Genomic DNA, 22125 nt, shown 5'->3' on the forward strand with positions numbered 1-22125 from the left:
GTCACTAGATATTGGGTGATTTCGGTTTCATGTTTCTAAACCCTTCTTCAGTCAATGGGAGCCTTTTCTGGGAGCTCATTTGAAAGCACATGAACTCAAAGCCATAACGGCATCTGTTTCTGCTTGCTGGGAGGAGGGAGCTGAAGGTTTCTCTCCTCCCTCCTTTTTTAGTTTCCCAACTTTCTGCTCCCTTCTTGCACTTTGGTTGCTCCAGCCCGTACCTCTGGAGAGGAAGGCAAATCCTGAAGTGGCAAAGTCCCGTTCCAGGGCAGGAAGATGTCTTATGGCAAAAGAAGCAGCGAGCGCAGACAGACGTTGGCTGAAACCCTTCCCGCTCTCTCTTCTTCCCCAGCCCCTCCTCGGGCCTTTTCAAAGCTGAGCGTTTTTAGCACAGGAAGCTTCTGATCTCGAGCTGCGGCTCCCACTCGGAGAGCAGTGATTTCCTTTTAGGCAGTCCGTTATCTGTTGACTGTCAGGACACGCTTTCCCTCTTCCTCCCCCCTGTCCTCATCCCCGTCCCACAACTCCTCTCTCCGCCTTCACTCAGCATCTTTCATACACACACATGCACTTAACTGCCAAAAAAGCGTCCTCCGCCCCCCTCCTCAGCTAACTTCCTTTCAGCATTTTTTTTTTTGAGCTGGATAATCCTAGGATTTGTAAAACGGGGGAAAGGAGGGAGAGAGAGAGAGACGGAGTCAGGACAGGAAGCTGGCTTTTCATTCCTCTAACTGTCTGAAGGCAGGAGGAGGGAAAGGGGGGGAGCCAAAGAGGAGCCTTGTGCAGCCTCTTCCCCGGTCACTTTTCATTAGTCCTTTTGAACTTCCAGTCTCCTCTGGACTGGAAGCCGAGAGAAGGAAGATCAAACTGGGAAGTTTTCTCCTGGAGGCAACGACAGAATCGCTGACAAAACCCAGAGGGTGGCTGCGGAGGGTCCTGGGACAGCTCTGAGGGAAAGGCACCCTCCACCATCGCTTGCCCCCAATTTGCCAACTCCGATGCAGGCGCTCGTCCACCACCCACTTCCCTCTGATGAGAACCCTTCCGGGCTTGGGCTATGATCTCTGCTGCTGACGGCTGGGGAACCTCTTCTCGCCCCGACCTTCCTCTGCCGCAGGAGCAGCCCAACATCTGGTGGGGATTGATGTTTATTTCTCCGCCTGGACGCTGTACAGGACCCCCGATGTTGCTCCCTGGGAGCGGGACACGGGCGGTGGTCTGAGGAGAAAAGTGAGCTTTTTGTCGCCCGGTGTGAGGCGAGGGGGGGAGGGGGGCAAGGCAGGAGGGGGACTAACCTCTTTTGGGACTAAACTCATGAAGAACAAGGGAGCCAAGCAGAAACTCAAGAGGAAGGGAGCCGCGAGCGCATTCGGCTGTGACCTGACGGAATACCTGGAGAGCTCTGGGCAGGACGGTAAATGCCTCTTTTTTCTCACTCTGGTTGCGGAGGAGCAGAACGTGTGTCCTCTTCTCTACTGGTAGGACTAAAAATGAAAACTTTCCCAAGGGAGAGGGCTAGAGGACCTGGAGCTGTGTTATCCCCGGGAAGCGGAGTCATTGCTTAATTACTCACAATGAATGAAAAAGCAGAAGATTGCTTTGGTGACGCATCTGCATGACCCTTGCATGAATAACACGGTGCGGGGGGAAAGAGCTGGATTAGGGCTCTCAGGTTGTGTGAACGTGGGCAGAGATGTCCAGTCATACATTGTGATGCCCTCTCCTTTCCTCCTGCCCTGAGGAAGGGAGTAGTAGGCTGTTAGGGATCTAGACCTACAAATTGGAGGGAACTAGACTTAGCATTGCCTCCTTCCAGGCTTAGAATTTCTCCTGAAGTCCATGAAAATAGAGATTGCTCCAGGGCCTTTAAAGAGGAACTAGAGGTCCCATCTGCCCCTCCTTGATTCCCATACTACTCCCTTACAGCTGCGTTGAGAACGGGCACAGGGCTGTTGGGTGGTGGCGGCGGTGGTGAAGGAGGTAGGAGTGAGATGTGTGCTAATGTTTTCATTTCCCTTTCTGCTGTCTTTCTTTCCTGTTTTCCTCCTTCTCCCGACTCCTTTTTGCCCAGATATCAGATAAAAATACAGTAGCCCAGACAAGAGGTAACTCCAGTAAGATCAGAAGGTTTTGAGTTAAAAATGATCACTCTTGGTTGAAGGAAGAGGCAGGACAATTTTTCTTAATGGTCAGAAAATGAGAGAAGCAGTTGGAAGTTTGGCATACAGAAAGACTAGCAGTTTAGAAAGGGGAAAAATAAATACATGCCTTTTCCAGTCCCTGATGTTAGCATTATGTTCCAGCCTGAATTAACTAACTCTTACAAAGTCAGGCTACTCTGAGCAAAAGAGCTTCTAGCAGCAATGTCAGCTTTGTACGAGGAGGGCCATACAATCAGGTCTTTCACTTGCTGATGAACATGGCTGATGAAGTACAGGGTGGAACTGCACTGGCTGAGGGATGGACTACATAATGCAGCAGTCCCTTCCATTGCACAGTGAAGAGACATGTATTGCTAAATCAACATGTTATGTATGCATTTTTATTTAGTTATTTGGGAGGATCAGTCTTTCGATTTCATTGTGTCAATAGTAATAATTTACTGTATATTTTAACACATATAAGAGCTCTGAATGGCAATTGAATTGAATTGAAATAACAAAAATAATGGACTTAAGGGACCGTTAACCCTTTTCCAGTGCAAGATACAGGTACATAAATTCCGCTGAGTACTAAAACAGAGCTACCTTGGTGGAAACCATTTACAGTTGCTTATAGGAACACCAAAAATCAGGTTGGGGAATGCAGGCACAGACTGTGTATTTGGTTGAAGCAGCAAGGAGGGTTTAAGAGGGAGGAACATAATTACTGCAGCTGAAATTATGCTAGGACAGTAAAATTTATTAAAGAAAGTCCCATAGCTTTTTTTTTTTTTTTTTAAAGAGTTTTTCGGCCATGAGAAAAGAGGACATTGTCTCAAGTTTTGTTTGTGGGATGGTTCACAGTTCCAACCTACTTATCTCTGCTGTTCAGAGGAGCACTGGGGGTAGAAAACGAAGTTCCTTTCCCTTTATAAAAACTGTTATTTGCTGAATAGCTTGTCCTGTTGCCCAATGGTGTAGGATCATGAAATGAAAGACTCGATTGTTACGTGTTTATTGAGAAGGTTGTAAGTTTGACTGGTACAATTGAAATCCTGGAGCAGGGGAAGAAGCAGTGAGAGAATTACAGGTATTCCTTGCTTTGCTGTTAGTGTTCTCAAGATCGACGAAATAAACCCAAGTATGCCAGGGTGAATTTTGGGAAGAAATGAGGGGTCAGGTGTCACAAAGAGTTTACAAACTTCCAACCTATCACTATGGAAAAACAGGAAAAGATTAGAAGGTTGACTAGTGTATGGGAGATAGTTTGAGAACAGACTTTTTTTTCTGCTAAGGATTATTTTCAGTGGCAAGCCAGTACTCCTGCAGACAGGAACTTTACTGAGATGTAGAGAGGTAACTTTATCTCTTCTTTAGATAGCACTGTGTGTTTAACCGGAGAGATGCAGGCTGTAGTGGTTCCCTGCTTGGAAGCAAGAATACAAGGCTATTTGCCAATGGCTGGGAGTGATGAGGAGCAAGCAGAACACTTTGGCTGCTATCCACAAAACATTTGCTTGTGGACCTTTCTGAGAACAGGTTTTGAAAAGCGCCTGGAAGGATTAACTGGAAGAGAAGATAAGGCTGTAGGACAGGCAGGACATAAATCAGATTGGTCCTGCTTTCATGGTCAGGTGGGGTTTAGGCCACCTTGCCGTGTGGCTTTGTGTGACTGGTCCTGCATACTTGCGTGGACAAAGAGAAACTGAGATCCCCTCTGCCTAGTGCTGGGGGAGACATGGCAAAGAGCACTAGAGATGGTCAGAGGCGGTGCAGATGGTTCAATCTGTTTTCTTTCCCCTTCGGATTAGTGCACAGCCACTGCAGTTAGGGGGTGCTGTGCTACCTGGGTGCTGTTTTGCAGAGGCAATGGACCACTTCAGTCTCTACATGCTTGTGGTTGTTGAAGATCAGCTTGTGCTTTCCGTAAGGACCTTAGTCCCTGTGTCCTTGCCAAATTCCAGCGGAGAGAATTATGTGCTGCTTAAGGTATCAGCATTTCCTCTCCTGTCATTTAACTGTTTATTAACTTGCAATGGGTTTTAATAACTTCAGAGACAGATGCGTTTCTGTGAATGGTGAAAAGATGCTGCCATCTCCCTTATGAGACGTACTTCAACCTCAGTCATAAAGAGCTTTGTGATTATACAAGTACAGAAACACACAGTATTTAAGAGAGGTGAGAATGGCAGGTACAGAGGGCTAGTTTAAGAGATTAAAAATGAGATACAAAACCTTTATCCTGTAAGTTGACTTATGAGATCTAATATAGGTCAATGGTGATGGACAGATATTGCTGTTTGGTATTTGGCTTGAAGCTCAGATATACTAAACATATTTTAAGGCAGTTCCTGTCACTACTGCATTTGACCCTACTTGGCCTAGAGATTTGTTATGCCCTTTTTGGAGGCAGACTGCTATCAGTGCTCCCAAGCATTTAAAATCATGTGTCAGGCCACAAAAATCATAAGATAAAATAAAAGACCAGTGCTGACTTCTTTTTCTGCTCTTTTCTGAAACTTTAATGTACATCTGAGTCATGTTTTCAAGCCTTTACTGCCAAGAGGACTAGAAACTTGGGGGAAAGTCAGGATTGCTTCCTCCATACTGAAATTCTGAAACAACTTCTTTAATACCAGCGGATTTGAGGAAAAGCTCACATAAGACATGATAAAAGAAGGATGGTTGGCAATACAGATGAGTAAAAGATGACTGATTTCACAAAGTCCCTCTTCTATATCTGCTAATATTGAATTTATACACAGAGACAAGTGATCTTTGGGAAAGCCAGAGCTTCACTACAGAGCAGGCTTTGAGCATGGATAGGCATCCTCAGCAAAATGCGAGAGGGCAGGAAGAAGTTAGCACTAATGCTCCCTGAAACACTCTGTGTCAAACATTATTAAGTGCTGTATTGGTGCAATGGAGCTAACAGACAGATATTAGCTCTGAAGGGTTAAAGTTAGAGCCGTATTTTGGCCTCACAGTAACCAGTCGGGTTTTCAGAGGAGAAAAGCACATAGCGCTTCTACTGCAGTCAGTGGGAGCTGCCTGTCAGGCCCCTTGTTCCTGTAATAACAACGGTATAATTTTATAGTGATGGATGGGCTGGCAAAGAAGACAAGACTCAAGGCTGTGCATGAACCTTAATTGGGTCAGGACAGTCTGGACTGCTTAAGAAAAGAGTCACGACGAGTAGTCTAGCAGAAGCGTTGCAGGAGTGGCCTGAAAAAGACAAAGCAGTTAAACTGGGAGGGATTAAGCCAAAATGGGTATTATTCCCAGTTTTTCTAACTGTGGGAGGTCAATACCGGGATATTAGATACACAGCTAGGTACCACTTTCAATTTTTTTTTAATGGAAACTGCCACAGCATCTGTAAAAGTTTGATTACACTAACAAAAGATAGTCCAGGCTTTTGTGCAAGAACCACTACCAACCCAAACCCACCTTTGCTCCAGAGGAAGACTAAATCATTTTCTCCATTTTTAAAATGATGGTGTCTAGACACTGGGATGAGAGGTGCTATCAGTACAGCAAAAAGTCAAATCTCAGATTAGAGGCCTTGCTCTTAGACTGCAAGTCAGCTCCGTGTCCCAGCTTCCCCCACTTGCTGGAGGGTTAAGCCTGCTGCTGCTGCACCCCGCAGTGGTTTGTTGCACATCTGTTTCCTGCCTGATGTTGTCTGGTTGGGATGCAATGAGCTCAGCTTTTCCCCTTGACCCTCTCCCACATGCTGCTCAGTTCCCTGGGCTCTCATCCTCAGCAGGTAGCACCCGGAGCCCTTTGTGCTGGGCTGTAGGCCTAGGTTGTTATTCGCCGTAGCAATTGGGCTGTTTCATTAAAGGTGTTTGAAAGAGCTCACTGATTGAGGTTCCTTGACATGGTGGAGAGCTCTGACTCTGCTGTGAAGAGGCTGGCAGCACTCTCTGGAGGCTGGGGAGTAAATGGGAACCGTGTTATTCAGGGCAGGGAGATGGGTATTCAGGGCTGTTATAAACCCTGAATATGAGGAAGGAGACAGTTGTGCCAGTGGGAACCCCCTCAGCTGGGCCAGGGCCAAGGGCCAGGGCTCTGGGGGTGGCTGAGTCAGGGAAAAGTTGACATACAGCCATGTGGGGATGTAAGTACATGGATGTGGTGGTTCTGCTTTTGAGACTTAGCGCTATCATGTGGTTTCCCTGCACTGTGACTATTTGGAAGGAGCAGGAAGCACTTTCTTTTCACAAGCAGCAGGGTATGCCGTCAGACGAAGAGGATGGGCTCCTGCTTGTCTCCTTAAAATACAGTATTGTCTAATGCTGAGGACAGCTGCAACAGCTAAGGTGGATGGTGTTCTTCACACCTCTCCAAGCCACTGCTCACTGTCTCATGACTTGGTAGAGATTGGTGTCATAGTTATGCTTGGACCATGAGTTCAAGCTTTCCTATGTAGCTATGAGGGAAGGGACTTCTTGAAGCTGAAATGTTGATGTGGAGGTAGACATAAATCTAATGCTTGAATGCTAATAGTCCTGGCTCACTTACTCACCTCATGTTGTTTTTGCCAGTCTTGACTATAGAACCCCAGCCATTTCTCTCCGCTTTTTGCCTCAGTTCCTCCTGGCTTTGGGTTGCCTCAGGTGGGAGATGAAGGGCTCAGACCTGTTCTGGCCTTGCCCTGGCTGGTGTGTTGCAAAGTCCCCCATTACGTGATATGGCCATAGCTGCACAGCTCCTACATTCTCCTTCTCAGTTAGTCTGCATTTACCCTGATTCCTTGACAATTTTACCAACACTAGTATCTGCCACACGTGTTCATGCCCTATTTCTGTGACTTCCCCAAAGCCTATTTTGTGGTATGAGTAGCCCATATGATACTCTTCTACTCTACATGATTGTACCATGTCCGTTTGCCTTGTTACAACTACATCTGAATGAAAGATAAGAAAATTTTTATTAGACCACTGTCACTAAATGAAAAATGCAGTAGTTCTGGCTTGTGCTAGCTCTCCAAGCTGCATTTCAGCCATTCTTGAGAGCTGCTGTAGTGTAGGCAAGTATTTCTGAAAAAAAAATGGTAACAATAATTGAAGAATAATATGTTTTGTGCAAAGGAAATGTGACCCTGGATGCTCTTAAGCTGTTTTGGGACAACCTTTAGCATACCCTTTTGCTGATGTTGATGCTGTATATTTCCTTGAGAAATTGCCTCATCCATGCTCAGATGGATAAGGAGACCTGCCATTCAGGAAGAAACTAGTTTGCTTTGAGGACAGTCTTCCCTTGGAGCTAATTGTGAAACCTGCTGCCCAGATGTGAAGCTGCTTTGCTGGGTCATGCAGCTTTCCTTCCTCACGCTTGTACGTGCAGCTGCATATGTTTGTGAGATAACGGCGCCCACGGACGTGCACGTGGGTGCCCGCAAGCCCCTGCCGCTTCTGGGTGCATATTGGCACATGCCTCTTGCCTAGCAGAGCTTAGTACATAAGGGTTGCACAGGGTCACTGCATGTATTTTTGGGTTCCCAGGTGGAATTAGACACTGTAAATTTATGTAGGTGCCACAAGGAAGGATACATCTGTGTCTGCTTAGTGTACTTCTTTTTAAGATGCTTTCCTTGTGTAGATGTTTCTAAGTGAATGTCTGCTCTTGCTTTTGGTTAGCAATGCATGTAGAGAGTTCTGAAGGATTGTTAGTGACAGCGTGGGGAGAAAAGATGGGGGCATTTTTAAAGTCTTCTTGGAAAAATGAAACGCTCATTTAATCTGCTTCTGTAGGATGAAGAGCTGCGCTCATTCTACTCTCAAAATTAGAAACTGTGGCACTGGGGATTTCTATCTCAAGAAGAGATTTTTTTTTTTTTTGTCGTCTTCTTTTTTTGGCCAGGTTGCTTTCAATCGAGATCAGTTTCCTGACCTACCTCGCTCTGAGGCTATGCAAACCCTGCTCCTCCTGCGGGGGGAGAAGGTGGTGGGGAATGGGCGAAGAAGGAGACAAGAGCAGCCTCTCGTGCTGCCTTGAAGGGCAACAGTCACCTTCTCTGATTAGACTTGCTGCTGCAGCCTGTTCTGTAAATCCCCCTGCTCATGCACTAAGCAGCCTCCTGACCTGCGCTGGGTGGTATCTGTACGTGGCTGCGGTCATGCAGCCTGTACGGGCATTCAGGGCTGTGTCCTCTCCCCTTTGTGACAAGAGGAGAAGGGACACTCAGGCTTCGAACCTTGGGGCAGAAAAGGGGGATCTGGTGATAGAGCAGCGCAGAACTGGGGCAGGAAGGGCTCTGCAACCTCCCCTGGCAGGGCCGGTAACTCCTTGGCCATGCAGGGTCTGCCAAGACACGCGCAGGGAGCAGAGAGCAGTGAGGAGCTGAGCTGCCAGAATGGGTAGCGTGGGGGAAATTATTAAGAATGTAGAGGCTGCATTTTCTCCACCCACTTTCACCAGCAGAACATCATGTTATGAGTCCCAGATACCAGCCTCTATGGCAACAAAGCGAGAACAACAAGACACTGGGAATGCGGGGAGCAGCAGCCATCTGTCGGCTTCTGATGCTCTGCTGTTCTTCCTCGCTTGGGATGATGTTTGTGTTACTTCCTCAATCTGTTTCTGGTTCCTGGGAGCTGGCTAGGGCACCCCCGTGGCTGCAGTCAAACACGCGTGCCGCAGGCTCCCTTCCGTGCCCCGTGCCGACTTTTTGTCGCTGGCACCCTGGGATTAGCAGGGAGCTGCTCGGCGCTGCGCCCTCGCCATGCGCCGCAGGAGGCACGTGTGTCCCCCGTTTGATCCTACTTCCCTCCCAGCCCCAGCAAGTGGCCTGAGTCACGTGTCTTGCCTGCAGATTCTAGGTTGGAAAACATATTTCGGTTTAGCAAATGTTGCCTCTTTCTTGGTAACGGCCGATTTCATCTGGACTTCAAACAACTAGGGGCTTCAGTGTCTGTGATATTACAACTCTCAAAGGCACAGGGACATGTCTGCGCTGGGTAAAGTACTGGCACAGGACAAGGTGGATGTGTAACATAGGCTGCTACAGATACGCTGAACAAGTAGTTTGAGAGATTCTCCCAGTTTTCAACAGTTTGAGTCCGAAGTTTTGATGTAAACCTGGTTCTAGTCTGGGGAGCTCAGGCCAAACAAAATGTTAGGAAGGCTGCATCTGTAACCAGAACTTTGCATATGTGATGTGCTTCTACAGACCCAACATTAGCTGGCAAAAGCATGGTCACGCCAAAGATTTATGTTCTGGTGTTTTTACTTTAACTGTAAAGGGGAAAATGAAAACAGCCTGTTGGTAACAGTATACCCAGCCCCGCTTTGAAGGGCATGGGATGGGATGGCTGTCAAACCGACTGCTCCTATCATTGCTGCCCTGGATCTCTGATCCGCACCAGATGTAGTTTTCCCGAGTGTGAAATATAAATGGAGGTTCATTAAAGCATGGAGACCTATCTGACTCTGCTGCCAGTCCTAAGCCAGATGCACTTAGTCAGAGCTTTGGTCCTGAAAACCTACAGATCCCTATTACAAAGTAAATGTTGCTAATAAGTTCTCCTGATATTTGTTTTTAGGGCAACTCATGTGTCCATCCCCAGAGCCTCGAGCCCAACCATTCTTTGTTCATATGGCAGAGCCTTCAGCCTGTCTGCTGATAACTTCAGTGAACGTGTCCTGCATTGTCAACACAAAAACCTGCAGCATGTTTATGATGGATACAGACAGAGAACAGAGTAATGCAAATTGAATTTAGTGTTAAATTAAATAATGTGGGCCAACTGTGCTGGGTGTATTATTAACTTTCAGACTTAATTCAATAATGTAGCCCTCTGTTCTCTGTGTTTATCTGAGACCACATTCAGACTTTCAAGTCTTCTGTGCCAAAGTGACTGCAGATATGCAAGTGCACAGGCTTTAGACCACATTTATTGCCCAGTGCTCAGGCCCTTACACGTCATAATGCTAGAGACAGTGATACTAACCATCGTCGTCACCCAAGCGCCACATCCAGGCTGCTATTGTGCATGTGAGAGAGGGGAGTTCAGTTCTGGACAACGCAGGTCTTCCAGCACATGCCACTTTAGTGGCTGGGGAAGTCCCGGCCTCTTCAGTGTCCCTCTCTCCTGCCTTGGACACAGTTCTGCAGCTGGATTAGATGTCCTGTGTTCAGCCTGGTGGAGACACCTCGTCACTGTAACAGTGCACCAAAAGGAAAAGAGGAACCTCCACTTTTGCACATGCCTTAAATTCTTTTCCTCCAGTTGCCCTCATCCCCCTTGGGAAGCACGGCCTTGCCTCGATTCACACCAGCATTGTCCATCCTGGTGCCAGCAACGGATGCCACGTGTGACAGCCCCAGTGCCAAGCGATGCTGGCCTGGCTGGATGGCCACTTGTACTGAAATAACTTAAGGAAGAGTAGAACGAGTTACCTTAGCAGCAGCAGAAACTGTTACTAGTAGCTTAGTTTCTACCAGAATTGGCCTTGGTCTCCTAACTGAGGCTGGGAATATGCAATTGGGTAGTAAGGATCCCTTCTGCCCGGGTTAATGCTAAAAATGCATTGGCTTTTCGTAAAGGGCTCCTGTTCCTTAATTGTTTCTGCAGTCTTGCTGCTGGCCAGCCCAAACAAATTCATGTATGCTTTATATGATACATTGATAGGCTGCATTTTATGAAAGCTGTGCAGGCATAATGGAAAGCCTGCACCTAATGCTGTGAAGCAGCACACCTTTCTTAAGCCAACGGTTATAGAGCCTCCCTAGTGATGCTGTGCACGGACAAGGGAGCTTGCAGCCAGACTTCTGCCTTTAGGGGTGGCTGTTTTACATTGCCCTTCTCCAGCGCAGGGACTGGCCAAGGGCAAGGGGACCCTGCAACCCAGCATGGGATTCTCAGCTTGGAAATCTGCCCCGAGCGGCTGAGTGGGGTGTGTAGCCATTTATCTCCAGCTCCTGTCCCTGCCCTCTTCTACATTTATGACTCAACTACCTAAATGCCTTTGGAAATGCTGTTATCTCCTGTGCTCCCTGGGGGCAGAAGCAGCTTGAAGATTCATCATCTGGAACAGGCGGCCTTGTTTGGTTCTGTAAAGCACAGAATAGTTAAAGAAAGAACAGAAACTAATACCTAAACCAAATGCAGAGCCCACTGTACATCTCATGCCATTCTATGCTTTCTCCCATCTGTGACTGCAGTGTGCACTTGGGTTTGTAACATGATTAAATGCTGTCACAGGGTGAAATGGTTAAAGGAGATGGACCTGTATCTCTAAGACAGGCTCTGAACATCCAAGCAGGCAGGGAACTTGCCTAACATTGACTTGCCGTTTAACTTGCCTCTTGCAGGGTGTTAGACAGGAGAGGCTCATGCAAGGCTCAGCGTGAGCCCCAGGATAGATCTGCGCAGTGGCCACTGACAATACTCACTGGCTTATCAAAAATTGCTGGTTTAGCAAACCTAGAAAACCATGTATTGAGGGAAAGGGCGGGGTTCCATAATCTTCATCTGAATATTACAGCTCGGATGTTTTTGATGCTGTGAGTGTTCTGCACTTACTTTCTCCAGCAGTGAGCGGGCCTGACTGCGCTGTTGCAGATGGGGCCAACCGAACCCTTTGCTCCATGGGCAACTCCTGCTTGTTTTTCTGTTCGCCTTTCATTACGGCGCTGTGTGCTGTGCTGGCAGCTAAACCTCAAGCGGTTCAGAGGTGTCATCAGGCAGGATAAGCCCTCCTTCTGGCGCGCTCTGGTGTCAGTGCCTCAATTTGTGGCAAATAAAAAAGCTGTCAGGAGGACTGCATTGCTTTCTTTGCACATGCAAAATCCAAGGTGGGGGACAGCTTCACCATTTTGTTCTTTCTCTCTCTCTTTTTTTTTTTTTTTCCCCTCCTAGTGTTCTCCAGTTGGTATTGCATTTTTCCTCGCTGTTTCTCTGGTCAGGTAATTTTGGATACATGAGAGACTAAATGAGAACAAACTCCCTTGTAAGATTTATTGCACCTTCTGCTTCTAATCAAGCCAGAAAAATGGAGCAACAGACTTCCTTGTATAATTCTGTTCTCTCCCTTCCAGGCTCGGCTGGAAACCAGAAGTACAACAAGGTAGAGGAATGCAATGAAAAAAAAGTTAAAACAAATATTTTGGATCCTCTAAAAAGAAAGTGGGCTTTAGCCTGAGGCAAAGCTCAGGGTTAGAGAGAGTGCGTAGGGGATTCTTCCTTTTTTTTTTTTTTTCCCCCCAAATGTTTTCAGTCTCTCCATACTTAGCCGTTTCTTTTTTTTCTCCATTTCAATAAGTGTATTGGCAGGATGGCAGCATGCGCGTGTTGCCAAAGTCAATACATCAAGCATCTGCGCCTGGGGCAGGCTGAGGAGCCGTAAATGGGAAGAGCTGGTTTTGATCTATTGACTCCATTACTCGTCCTTCCTGGCTCCATCGCGAGTGTCAGTCACCCGCTGCTGCCCTGGCTTGGCTGTGCAAATCCACACGCACAAGGAGACGGAGTCAGGAAGATTCGGTTCCAGGTACCACCGGCCTGGACCTGGGGGTCCCACCTGAGGCTGGGAGCGATGTGGTCGGGCAGGGAGGGCCCAGGGGTGGCGCGTGGTGGCAGTGGAGGCAGCTCCCCATTGCTGCTAATAACCAGGCTTACCCAGGCAGGGAAGTAGCCAGCAGAATAAACGCAGCGCGGGGTTGGAAGTCCTAATTAGCACTCATTTCTAGCCTTCTAAAATGCCCGCCTGTCACTCTGCTGCAATAATGAGATTTGAGAAGATTAACTGGGTACTACTGACGACTCCTCAATGCGGCAGCTAAAGAAGCAGGTCATTATTTAGCGTTCAGATGCCCTTGTTGCAATTAGGCCCCGAGCAGGCTTATGTCTGGCTAGTGCCTGCACGGGAGTTGCCCAAGAAGAGCTGCTGCTCCAGGGCAGCAGGTTGTGCAGGATGTCAAACTTGCTATCCGTTAGGCAAGTAACTGCAATGCTGGCATTTGGATGCAGTATGAAAAAAGGGCCTTGGCACTTCGAATGCCCTTAAAAGAAGATTAGCTTTTGCTTCTTTTTGCACAGGCACACGCAGTGCTGCTTCTTTCCCTTGCCCCAAGCAGTTTCAGCCAGAGCTGTGGTTTATTTCCCCTCGGCGACCTGAACAGTGGCTCCGTGGTGCTCTGCCCAGCGCAGCAGCTACCTCCCAGCCCAGGAGCAGGGGGGTGACTCTTGTTTTTGCAGTTTCTAAAGTATTTTGGGATGCAAGGCACTCACTGAACTCCTGGCGTGAGCTACTGCGGACTGGAGACCAACCTGAACTGCACCTCTGGATCCTGAGGGCTCTGGGGTTTATCCCTGCCTAGTAAAGGTGCCTTGCTATGGATTTTGTTTTCTTCATGCATCTCTTCCTACAGTTATGAACTCTTTGAAGGATGGTGGAATGATTTAGCAGATGGACCAAATGTGGCAGCAAGGCTCTTTTCTCATAAGATCATATTTTTTTACAAGAATCTGTACCTATGAAACAAATTCAGGTGAGCATAGGTAGGAAAGGGAAAAGGAAACCTGAACATTTGCTTGGGATAATAGCAGAAACCAGGAAAAAATTTTCCTAACCCTTTCCAGAGATTTTTTGTAGAATATGTAAGGTTTTCATGTGCCCATGATTCAAGGATCAGTGAAAAAACCCATGACTGCAGTTCTAGTGCTTAAGGAAAGATATTTCAGCTGTCCAAGTGCCTCATTTCTATCCCTTTTCCCACTTTGGTCCTCGTTGGAAAGAGAATAGTAGTAGTGTTAGTTGCTTTATCTTGAGTTTGGAGCGCATGATATTCAGTGCCATCCTGTCTCTGCAGTGCTCTGTGCTCCTGGTTTGGGTTGTGGTGGTCAAAAGCGAGTGCTTCGGATGCTGCCTGCAAGTTTACAGCACACTGATTTGGAACAAAACCTGCATAGGGCAGAAAAAAACATACCCTGAGTTTGAAGATGGCCACGCGTGACACAGTAGGGTTCGAACGGGAGGCATTCGAGGGGGCTTCTCCCTTCGCCTCCTCTTCCACAGCCCGCGTTGCCCTGCCTGTGTCGGGATGTGCTGGTTGTGCACAAGCCTCCTGTTTATTCCCAGGGAAAGGAAGGGGGACGTCCATCTCCGACCTGCTCCTTCCTTCAGCCGCTTGCATGCTGAGTGTCTCCCCAGTGCAGGGCCCAACAGAGCCGTGATTCAGTGGCTGAACAATGTCCAATTCTCCCGGGCCAGGGAGCAAGAGGCAGGGCCTGGCACGTGGGCTCGGCGGCCCTGGCCAGATGGCTCCTTGAGCTCATTTGGCTGGTCCGGTTCCATTGCTCGGGAATCTGATGTGTGTCAGCAGTTCCAGCGGAGCACGTTTGCGAGCTACCAGCAGCAGAGCTGCCTGAAGTGTTTGGAAACCACCTCCCTCCCGCCCTGGGCAGTGCCGTCCGCTGTGGAATGCCTTGGGTGGAGGAAGTTACTAGTGATTTAAAAGGGGCAATAGCATTCATGTAGGAAATGAGTTTTTGCACCTCAGCCTGACTTCCTTCATCCAACAACCAGTGTGGCAACTCGGCGCTGATGTAAGCAGCTCGTCATTGTACCTTTTGGTTTTCTTTTTAAATCCCTGTGTTTGCACATCTAGGATGAGGGTTGAGTTGCTCAGATTTGTGTTTGAATTGCATCTATCTGCAACAGCAGAAGGGATTACCTAAACTGGCATTTGGCCAGGATGCTGTCTTTAATGCTGCTAATCTTGGAAAACAAACAAACAAAAGTGCTACAAGAACTTTCTGCAAGTCTGCAATACCCATTTTATAGCCTCTGCTTTAGAAGGGAGTAGATGCAACAGCACAGCTTTCTCTTGGCTCCTCAAGGGACGTGGGTCATTACCAACTCATGGCAATGACTGCCACCTATGAGTCTCTGGGAGCAAGGTGAAATGTTTGGGGTTTGGGGCAGGCCTGGCCTGAGGATGTTCATAGAAGCTAATGACAATGTGTGCAAAGAAAGGGCTAGGGCAGAACTGCGGCAGAGAATTGAAAAAGCAGACCAGAGGGACTGAGTGGGGAAAGGGAGTAAGGACAAAGGTAGGATGGAGAAAGCATGTGAGGATATCCTAATATGGTAGAACTGGAAGAGGAAAAAGGGGGAAAGGTTGGTTAAAAAAAAGGTTTGAGTGCAAATGTGATCATATAGGAGCAACTGGAAACTACAAGTGAGTGGTAGAAGAGAGAGGACCAGAAAGGGCAGTTTTGGTGGTATGGGCGGAGGAAATGAAGAGATGATTTTCTGCGTACAGCCTAGAGGCTAGACAGAAATAATGTTAATCAGAATCACTGGTGAGCAAAGACACTTGGAGTGCCAACTCCTCTTGTTATCCAAAATGCCTCTTTCAAATTCTTACCAAAACTTAGCAGGAGTAAGAGGTGAGAGAATTATTTCTGGTTACTTGCAACCCCAGAAACAAATGCGGTTTTGGAAAGGGCAAGGAAACGCCAGTGAATCACTGCAACGCAAGGGATGCAGGTTTTCATCAGCTAACTACATTTTTTACATTCTCCTTTTGGCGTCTAATTGATTCAGAGAGGAGCTTCACGCTCTGAGCACTTCCAGAGCCTATCGCTGTGAGCAAACCCAGCTCTGTCTCGCTCGGATAAACTTGCCATACTTAACTTTCCGACTTTGTCAGCTCCATTGCCCGCTGCGGGCACGCAGTGCATCAGCTTCCTGGAAGCCTACGCGATGGTGCCATGAGTCACAACCTCTCTGATTTCACAGCCTCCTTCACAGAAGCTTGCACCATTAGAGCATGTGGTGTGTGACTCCCTTTGCAATAGGCTGCCAGTGCGGGGAGATGAACTCAACCTGGCGTGTTATTTTGACCTATGAAACCCTGCAGCTGCTTGCCAATGTTGGGATCCAGGTCTCAGCCTGATGTGTGCACCTCAGCTCTGGAGGCTGCGGAGAAAAGTTTCAAAGACAAAGAGATGACGGACTTATCATGTGGCCGCGCAGGAGCTATCAAAATGCAAGGAAGTTTGATTAAGCACGAGCTCAACGCCCTTTTCCTGCACCAACACCCCTTCTTGTGTTTGCAGGGTGTTTGTTAGCATCCCAAAGCCCTTAGTACAGCGAGATCCAGGAGTCAGAAAGACAAAGGAGTCCAGAAAAGCAACTCCTTGCTGTTTGCCCGTGCAGAAACACAGCACATTAGAGCATTTCTTGTTGTTGCTGCTTCCTCTCCTTTCCTCGCTTCCCCCAGTCTTTGTTGTTCGCAGCACCAACCACATTTATTTATTCGCCTCTTCCCAAACCACGGGGCAGACGGGGGCTGCACGGGGGAGCTTCAGTGGGGCCGCTGGAGAAGGCCTCACAATGGCGCTTTAATGCGGGAGCCTCCACCAGCAGCCAGAGGCTTCCCGACATTCCCAGTGCGGAACAGTTGCCTCTTTCACGGAGTGCCTGGGGGATGAGCACAGCCTCGCTACACCCAAAGCTCTGCAGCGAGCCGCTGCCGACGACGCTGCCTGCAACGGCCCGCGCTGCTGCGGTGCCTTGGGCTAGAGCCGGCTTCTTCCCTTGCCATCCGCACGCCATCGTCCCGCCGGAGCTCGAGCCTGGAAAGCGTTTACGATAGCATCTAACCTTCCTCTTAAAGCAGGAAAAAAAAAAAAAAAGGGAAAAAAAGAGAATGGCGGGGGGAATAAAATAGTTTCCAATCGTTTGAGGCAGTAGTGTGGCCAAATCATTTGTAATAATTTCCTTTGGATTCCTTTTATATAGCAAGAATAAAATCTGCAATCGTGAAGCAGGAAGCAGTCATCCTGGCAGCCGGTGACATGCACATGGAGATCAGAGCAAAGTGAGAAAGACACAGAACAGCAGGAGACTTGCAGAAACCTTTTTTTAGCGCTCTCTTTCTCTTCCCCTTTTTGTTTAGTGTACACATCCATGTAGTACTAACATTTCTTACCCAAAAGGAGCTGCGGGAACCTCCTGCTGTTCCTTGTCTCTCCAGTGGCAGCCCTGAACCTTCCTGTCTTGGCATGTCTCATCTATCTGTGTTTCCTGATGGATTTTGCAGTCCCCAGAGTGTTTGGGTACTTGATTCATCTCACAGAGGACTGTGAATCATTAAATATTTTTAAATACCTGGCTTTATAATTGCTTTGTTTAAGTCTGCAACATTTTGAACTCATCTCAAGCAGTAATAAAAATCACCACTGTTTTCCTTCAAAGTATTTTGCTATAGCTGCTTCTAATTTTGTGTGTGTGGAGATGGCTTTTGTCTTTTCATGAGTAAGGTTGTAACATTCTTGTTTTGCAAATTCATATTTTTCCAATTCTCTTTTTCAAACCTCTTATAAATATACATATTGGGAGCACCCAGGCCATCAGGTAAAAGGGGACTGAGATCATCCAAGCGCTACCAAAAATAAAAGCATGTAATTTCCTTAACCAAGCCTGAAATCAGAAGAAATAGCCCCAGCGTCTGTTGCCTTCCAGGCTGCAGGTCTACGAAAGTGGTCTGAATGGCACCTGGGATTTGCATGTCTCTGCATCTACCCTCCCGAGACTGCTTGGATTCACCCTGGGAGCCCAGCACCAGCCTCTCTGCTGTCTCCTGCCCAAAGAGGCAGATGAGGATGCTCCTTCTGAGCTGATTCTGGTCAAACTACTCTGATTAGGGCAAAATTTGAAGTTTTGACTCTTGAGTTCAATTTGCCTGAAGTTTGGGGTGTTCAGCTGCAAGGGCTTTATCCAAATCTGTCTCTAGCTTGGCTCCAAGGGAAGAGAGAGTGAATGTTACGGGCCAGGAGCCTACAGATGCAAAAAATTAAAGGCTTTAAACTGTCGCTAGCTGAGCGCATAATGGATATCCTTTGGATTTTGTGGTTATCTGTTGTGTTCTGTCAGCCAATGCTGCCTTCCTGATGAGATTTATAAAGTAGTCTCAGGTCATGGTCAGGCAAGCCAGATTCATAAATTCCAAGAATATCCTTGGGAACTTTATTATCTTTTGCAACATTTCCTTTGTTTCTTCTCAGCAGGACAAGCTTGCTGATACACACCTGCCTGTGACTCCCAAGCGCTTTGTTAGTAGGGCTACAGTGTAACCTGAAATATTTCATCTGCCCTTCCATCCTGAGTCCAGCCATCCATCCATTATCTGCCCAAATAACTGCCCGGATGCCTTAAAACCAAAGAGAAGTTACATACCAGGCTACGCTGCTGGATCAGGCCAGTATGTCCAACATTTCGGATCAAAGTTAACACATTACTTGTGGGATTTCTCTAGCTCACTCCCACCTCATGCTCTCCCCAGAGCTGTCCTAAAATCCTGGGGCGGCCTGGGCAGTGCACCGCTGTCTGCGCACTCAGGAGTTGGTGCTACGCGGACGGTGAAACCAGGGTCTTACTCCACGTGGAGCTTGGGACCATCTGTGCCCAGGGTGCCTGGGCATGGTCTGTACCCCACAACAGCTATGTCTGTACTTCATATGTTTGCGCTGGCGTGTCTCCCTGCAGCCCCTTCCCTGCTCAGCTCCTGTGGGCCAGATGTGGGCCTCTGTCGCCTGATGTGCGAGGTTATGGAGTAGAAAGGAATGTGCAGGGCAAAGACAAAACGTGTGTGGCAAAGACAGATGTTGCAGGGCCGTGCAAGCCAAGGGGCCCTGGTAGGAAACGCGCTCCTCGGCTGTACGTGGCACCACAGGCCCTCCGTGGCGTGTGGCTCTTGGTAGCCAGCGCGTTCCTTCAAGTGTTCCAACACATGGGATCTCTCATACCGAGCCACAAGAAGCGTGATGCTGGCAGAGAAAGGGTTGCTTCGTTTTCTCAGTGTGGCTCTGAAAAGCTTTTCTAGCACCTTGAGGAACTCTGGTGCCTTGCCTCCATGTCAGCAGAGCGCCCCTTGCCACGGAGCTCCTCCAGAAGCACAGGCTGCGTGGCACAGAGCCAGCTTCTGACTTCAGTGGTGCTGGTATAAATCCGGGATGCTGCAGCCAACTGGTGTGGAAGCACTTCAAATTTACACCATTTGCACATGCAGCAAGTGTTTCCAGTTTTAAAGGGGCTTATAATTTAGGTCCACATAACAGCAGAGCAAAAGCAAGGTCTGTGTGGCTTTGTGCACATGCAAATATCCCCCATGAAAACTTCTGCAACACTCCCACCTGCCCTGTTACCACCAGTGTGAGCCATGGATTAGCTCCATGGAAATCCAAGGAATGCACCAGAATGAAACTATCAGGAGTGAAAAAGAAAAAAAAATATAGGTGGTTATGTCAACATCATGTAATACTGTTGTAATTTCCTGCAGTTGGCATTGAAGAAGGTGGTATCATCAACTTAGAAACAGGTAGATTGCATTGGCCTGGATTTCTAGAGGGATAGATGGCTGAAAACATACTGGTGGGGTTGGGTGTGTGTCAGAGGAGCTCTCAGGTCGAATGCTCTGATGACAGTACTTGGATGGGAGATTCTGGAGGGCTGGAGACAAGGCTTTGTCTGCTGTGAGAGTGTTTGGCTGTGGAATAACCTGAAATTAGGCCAGACAGATAGGATCTTTTCGGAGACACTGCAAAATTCCCTTTTGGCCAGAGCCCTTCTCAGCTGTAATTGGAGAAAATGAATTGGTAATAGTTAGTGGGACAAAACCCTGTGGTAGAACAAGATTGATTGAACCTGAGAGGGGTGCAGATCAGAAAGAGCCACAGCTTGTTCCAGAGTATGATGGTCACATCCTTAACATGATGGCCAGAAGGGAAGTGCACTAAAGCAGTGTTACTCAGGCTCTTCATACTGAAGCCAAACATGTTATTTCAGCAAGGCTGAGAGATCACGGCTGATATTTTGCAGCATATTGGCAGGCAGAGCAGCACAAACACCCTGGAAGCGCTATGAGGATCTGCCTTGATGGGAGTGCTCCAGGCTGGCCAGGGCAGTGATGCTCAAGCAATCCTTCCCAGCCACTGCAGGTCCAAAGGGGCTTCTGTGGTAGGACAGAGGGGCAAAGAAAAATGGCCTGTGATTGATAGTTGGCTTAGAGCATATCTTTTCCCCCTGCTCTCTGCCCTGCGATGCTAGGAAAGCAGCAGACCCATTTTGCAAGTGCTTCCCACAGCTCAGGTGGAGCCTGCTGGGCTCATCACGGGCTCTCTCGTGGGCTGGTAGGCAAGGACCCTGGCCAGGATGGCCAGCAGTGCCACCTGCCCCTGCCCTGTAGCCAGTGCTGAGCAGGGGACAGCCAGGACCCAGGGTGGTGCCTGGTCATATCAGAGCAGCTCTGGGGACCTCTGCAGAGCGCCAGGAAGCGGCTGGAGCAGCACGTGCCTGTGTCCCTGCACTGCAGCCACTTCAGTTTGGAAAGCTGTGGAGAGCTCAAACAGCAGCAAAGAGCTTTGATAGCCCTGTTGGCTCAGGAGACAGCAATAACACACGCGTTTTGAGCCTTCTTGCAAGCAGCGAGGAGGCAGGGGACGTGCGAAGGAGATGCTCTCCATGCCAATAGCCGAGCAGAGTGCGGAGCTCCCGGGGTGGCTTCCTCCCTCCTGACAGCGCAGGCAGCTGCTGGTGTGGAGCAAGCAATCCGTGCATCCCTTTGAGAGCCGGGGCGGCTGGAGGGGGGTTGTTTTGCTCTTGATTTCACGGCAGTGGTGCTGCTTCGGGCCACTGCCTTGGCGTGAGGAACAACAACATCCTAGAGCAGGCGCCCAGCGAGCTGCTCGGCGCTCCGCAGCTCCCTCGCCCGTGCACCCAGCGTGGGAAGCGGTCAGACCACCCTGGTGGCATCAGCAAAACCGTCGCGTTTGCTGACATTTCAAGGGAATGGAGAAGGGAACAAAGGCTAGGAACAGCAGTCTTTGATCCAGCCTAGGGACGCAGTCCCAAGATGGGGGCCTGAATTAAAAATGCTGGATCCAAACCGCATTTTTGTTTTGCTGTGGAGGTAGTTTAAACCTGGGTCCAGATCCCAGTGCTGACACCTGAGTTTTCCTGGCCTCCAGGGGAAGAAAATTATGCAGAAAATTAAGTGCCCCATGAAAGGCAAGGAAAGGAAACTAATGGAGAGTTGAGATGGAGGAAGACAGAGGAGAGGGAAGGTGAGAAATTTAAAATAACTAATTTGTTAATAGGCAGGACATCTTATCCAGTGAAGTTAGGCCTCCCCTCCCACCCCCTGGCAACCTCCATTCCCTGAAATGATCAGAAATAACGCAGCCTCTCCCCAGATGCCTCTGGGTAGCTTCTTGCCATTATTGTGGTATTTAGCTATGAAAGAACCATTCAAGGAGAAAAAAAAAAAAAAGAAAAAAGAAAAGAAATAGAAGAGACACCAAGCCACAAAGCGTGGATCCAGTTCCAGACATTCCCAGGCACAGGGGGACTGAGGTCTGCTCTTTTGGTACCAGGCTCTTACGACAGCCAAACCTAAACTTTGCTCTAGGAATCTAGTCATCACTCCCCGAAGCAAATCCCCCCCTATGATTTTTGTCAGTGCATCCAAATTTTGGCCAGAAGTTTAGACTAGGGAGGGTCTTTCTGGCTTGGTAGAAGCCCAGAAGAATTGAGCTTCTCTGAAGAAAACGTATCTGAGATCTTCACCTTGACTTCCTGGGTCAGTGATTGTGGTAAACCAGCTGCAGCCCCTGTGTGCTTCACCAGCCTCTGAACATTTAAAGGTAAATCTGTTTACTAGGAATTCAGATACAGGAAAAATGGTCATGTGGTTTAGTTACAGAGTGGGAATCAAAGCTGTGTGCTTCGGCCTTGGCTCTTCCACTAAGTCACTGCAGGTCCTCACAACACCAGCTCATTTCTGTTTCTCATGTTTTGCGCCTATGTGATGAGAACGATACTTACCCTCCGCTAATTCATGACTCTTTGCCAAGACGTTAGGTTTTTGCTAATGGAAGTGAACCTTCTCTAAGGCTGTGCTGGGGTTTCATCCTCACAATGGGGGATGGGAGATACAAATAAGGTTTCGAATGAGTGTTTTTTTGTA

At 48.2% G+C, this 22125-nt stretch overlaps 1 protein-coding gene across 1 annotated transcript in view; it reads left to right on the top strand.

Moving 5' to 3' along the window:
• The first annotated feature begins 559 nt into the window (after window positions 1-559).
• The window catches only part of ARHGAP31 (Rho GTPase activating protein 31), a 56782-nt gene continuing 35216 nt past the window's right edge, over window positions 560-22125 (top strand). Inside the window, exon 1 of the mRNA XM_010227467.2 lies at window positions 560-1414. Coding sequence (XP_010225769.2) covers window positions 1315-1414 — 100 coding nt within the window. The 5' untranslated portion in view covers window positions 560-1314. The remainder of the gene's footprint in view (window positions 1415-22125) is intronic.

This window comes from Tinamus guttatus, unplaced genomic scaffold, assembly GCF_059628265.1.
Source record: "Tinamus guttatus ecotype Peru unplaced genomic scaffold, ASM5962826v1 Tinamus_guttatus_pri_ptg000272l, whole genome shotgun sequence".
NCBI classification, from domain to species: Eukaryota; Metazoa; Chordata; class Aves; order Tinamiformes; family Tinamidae; genus Tinamus; species Tinamus guttatus.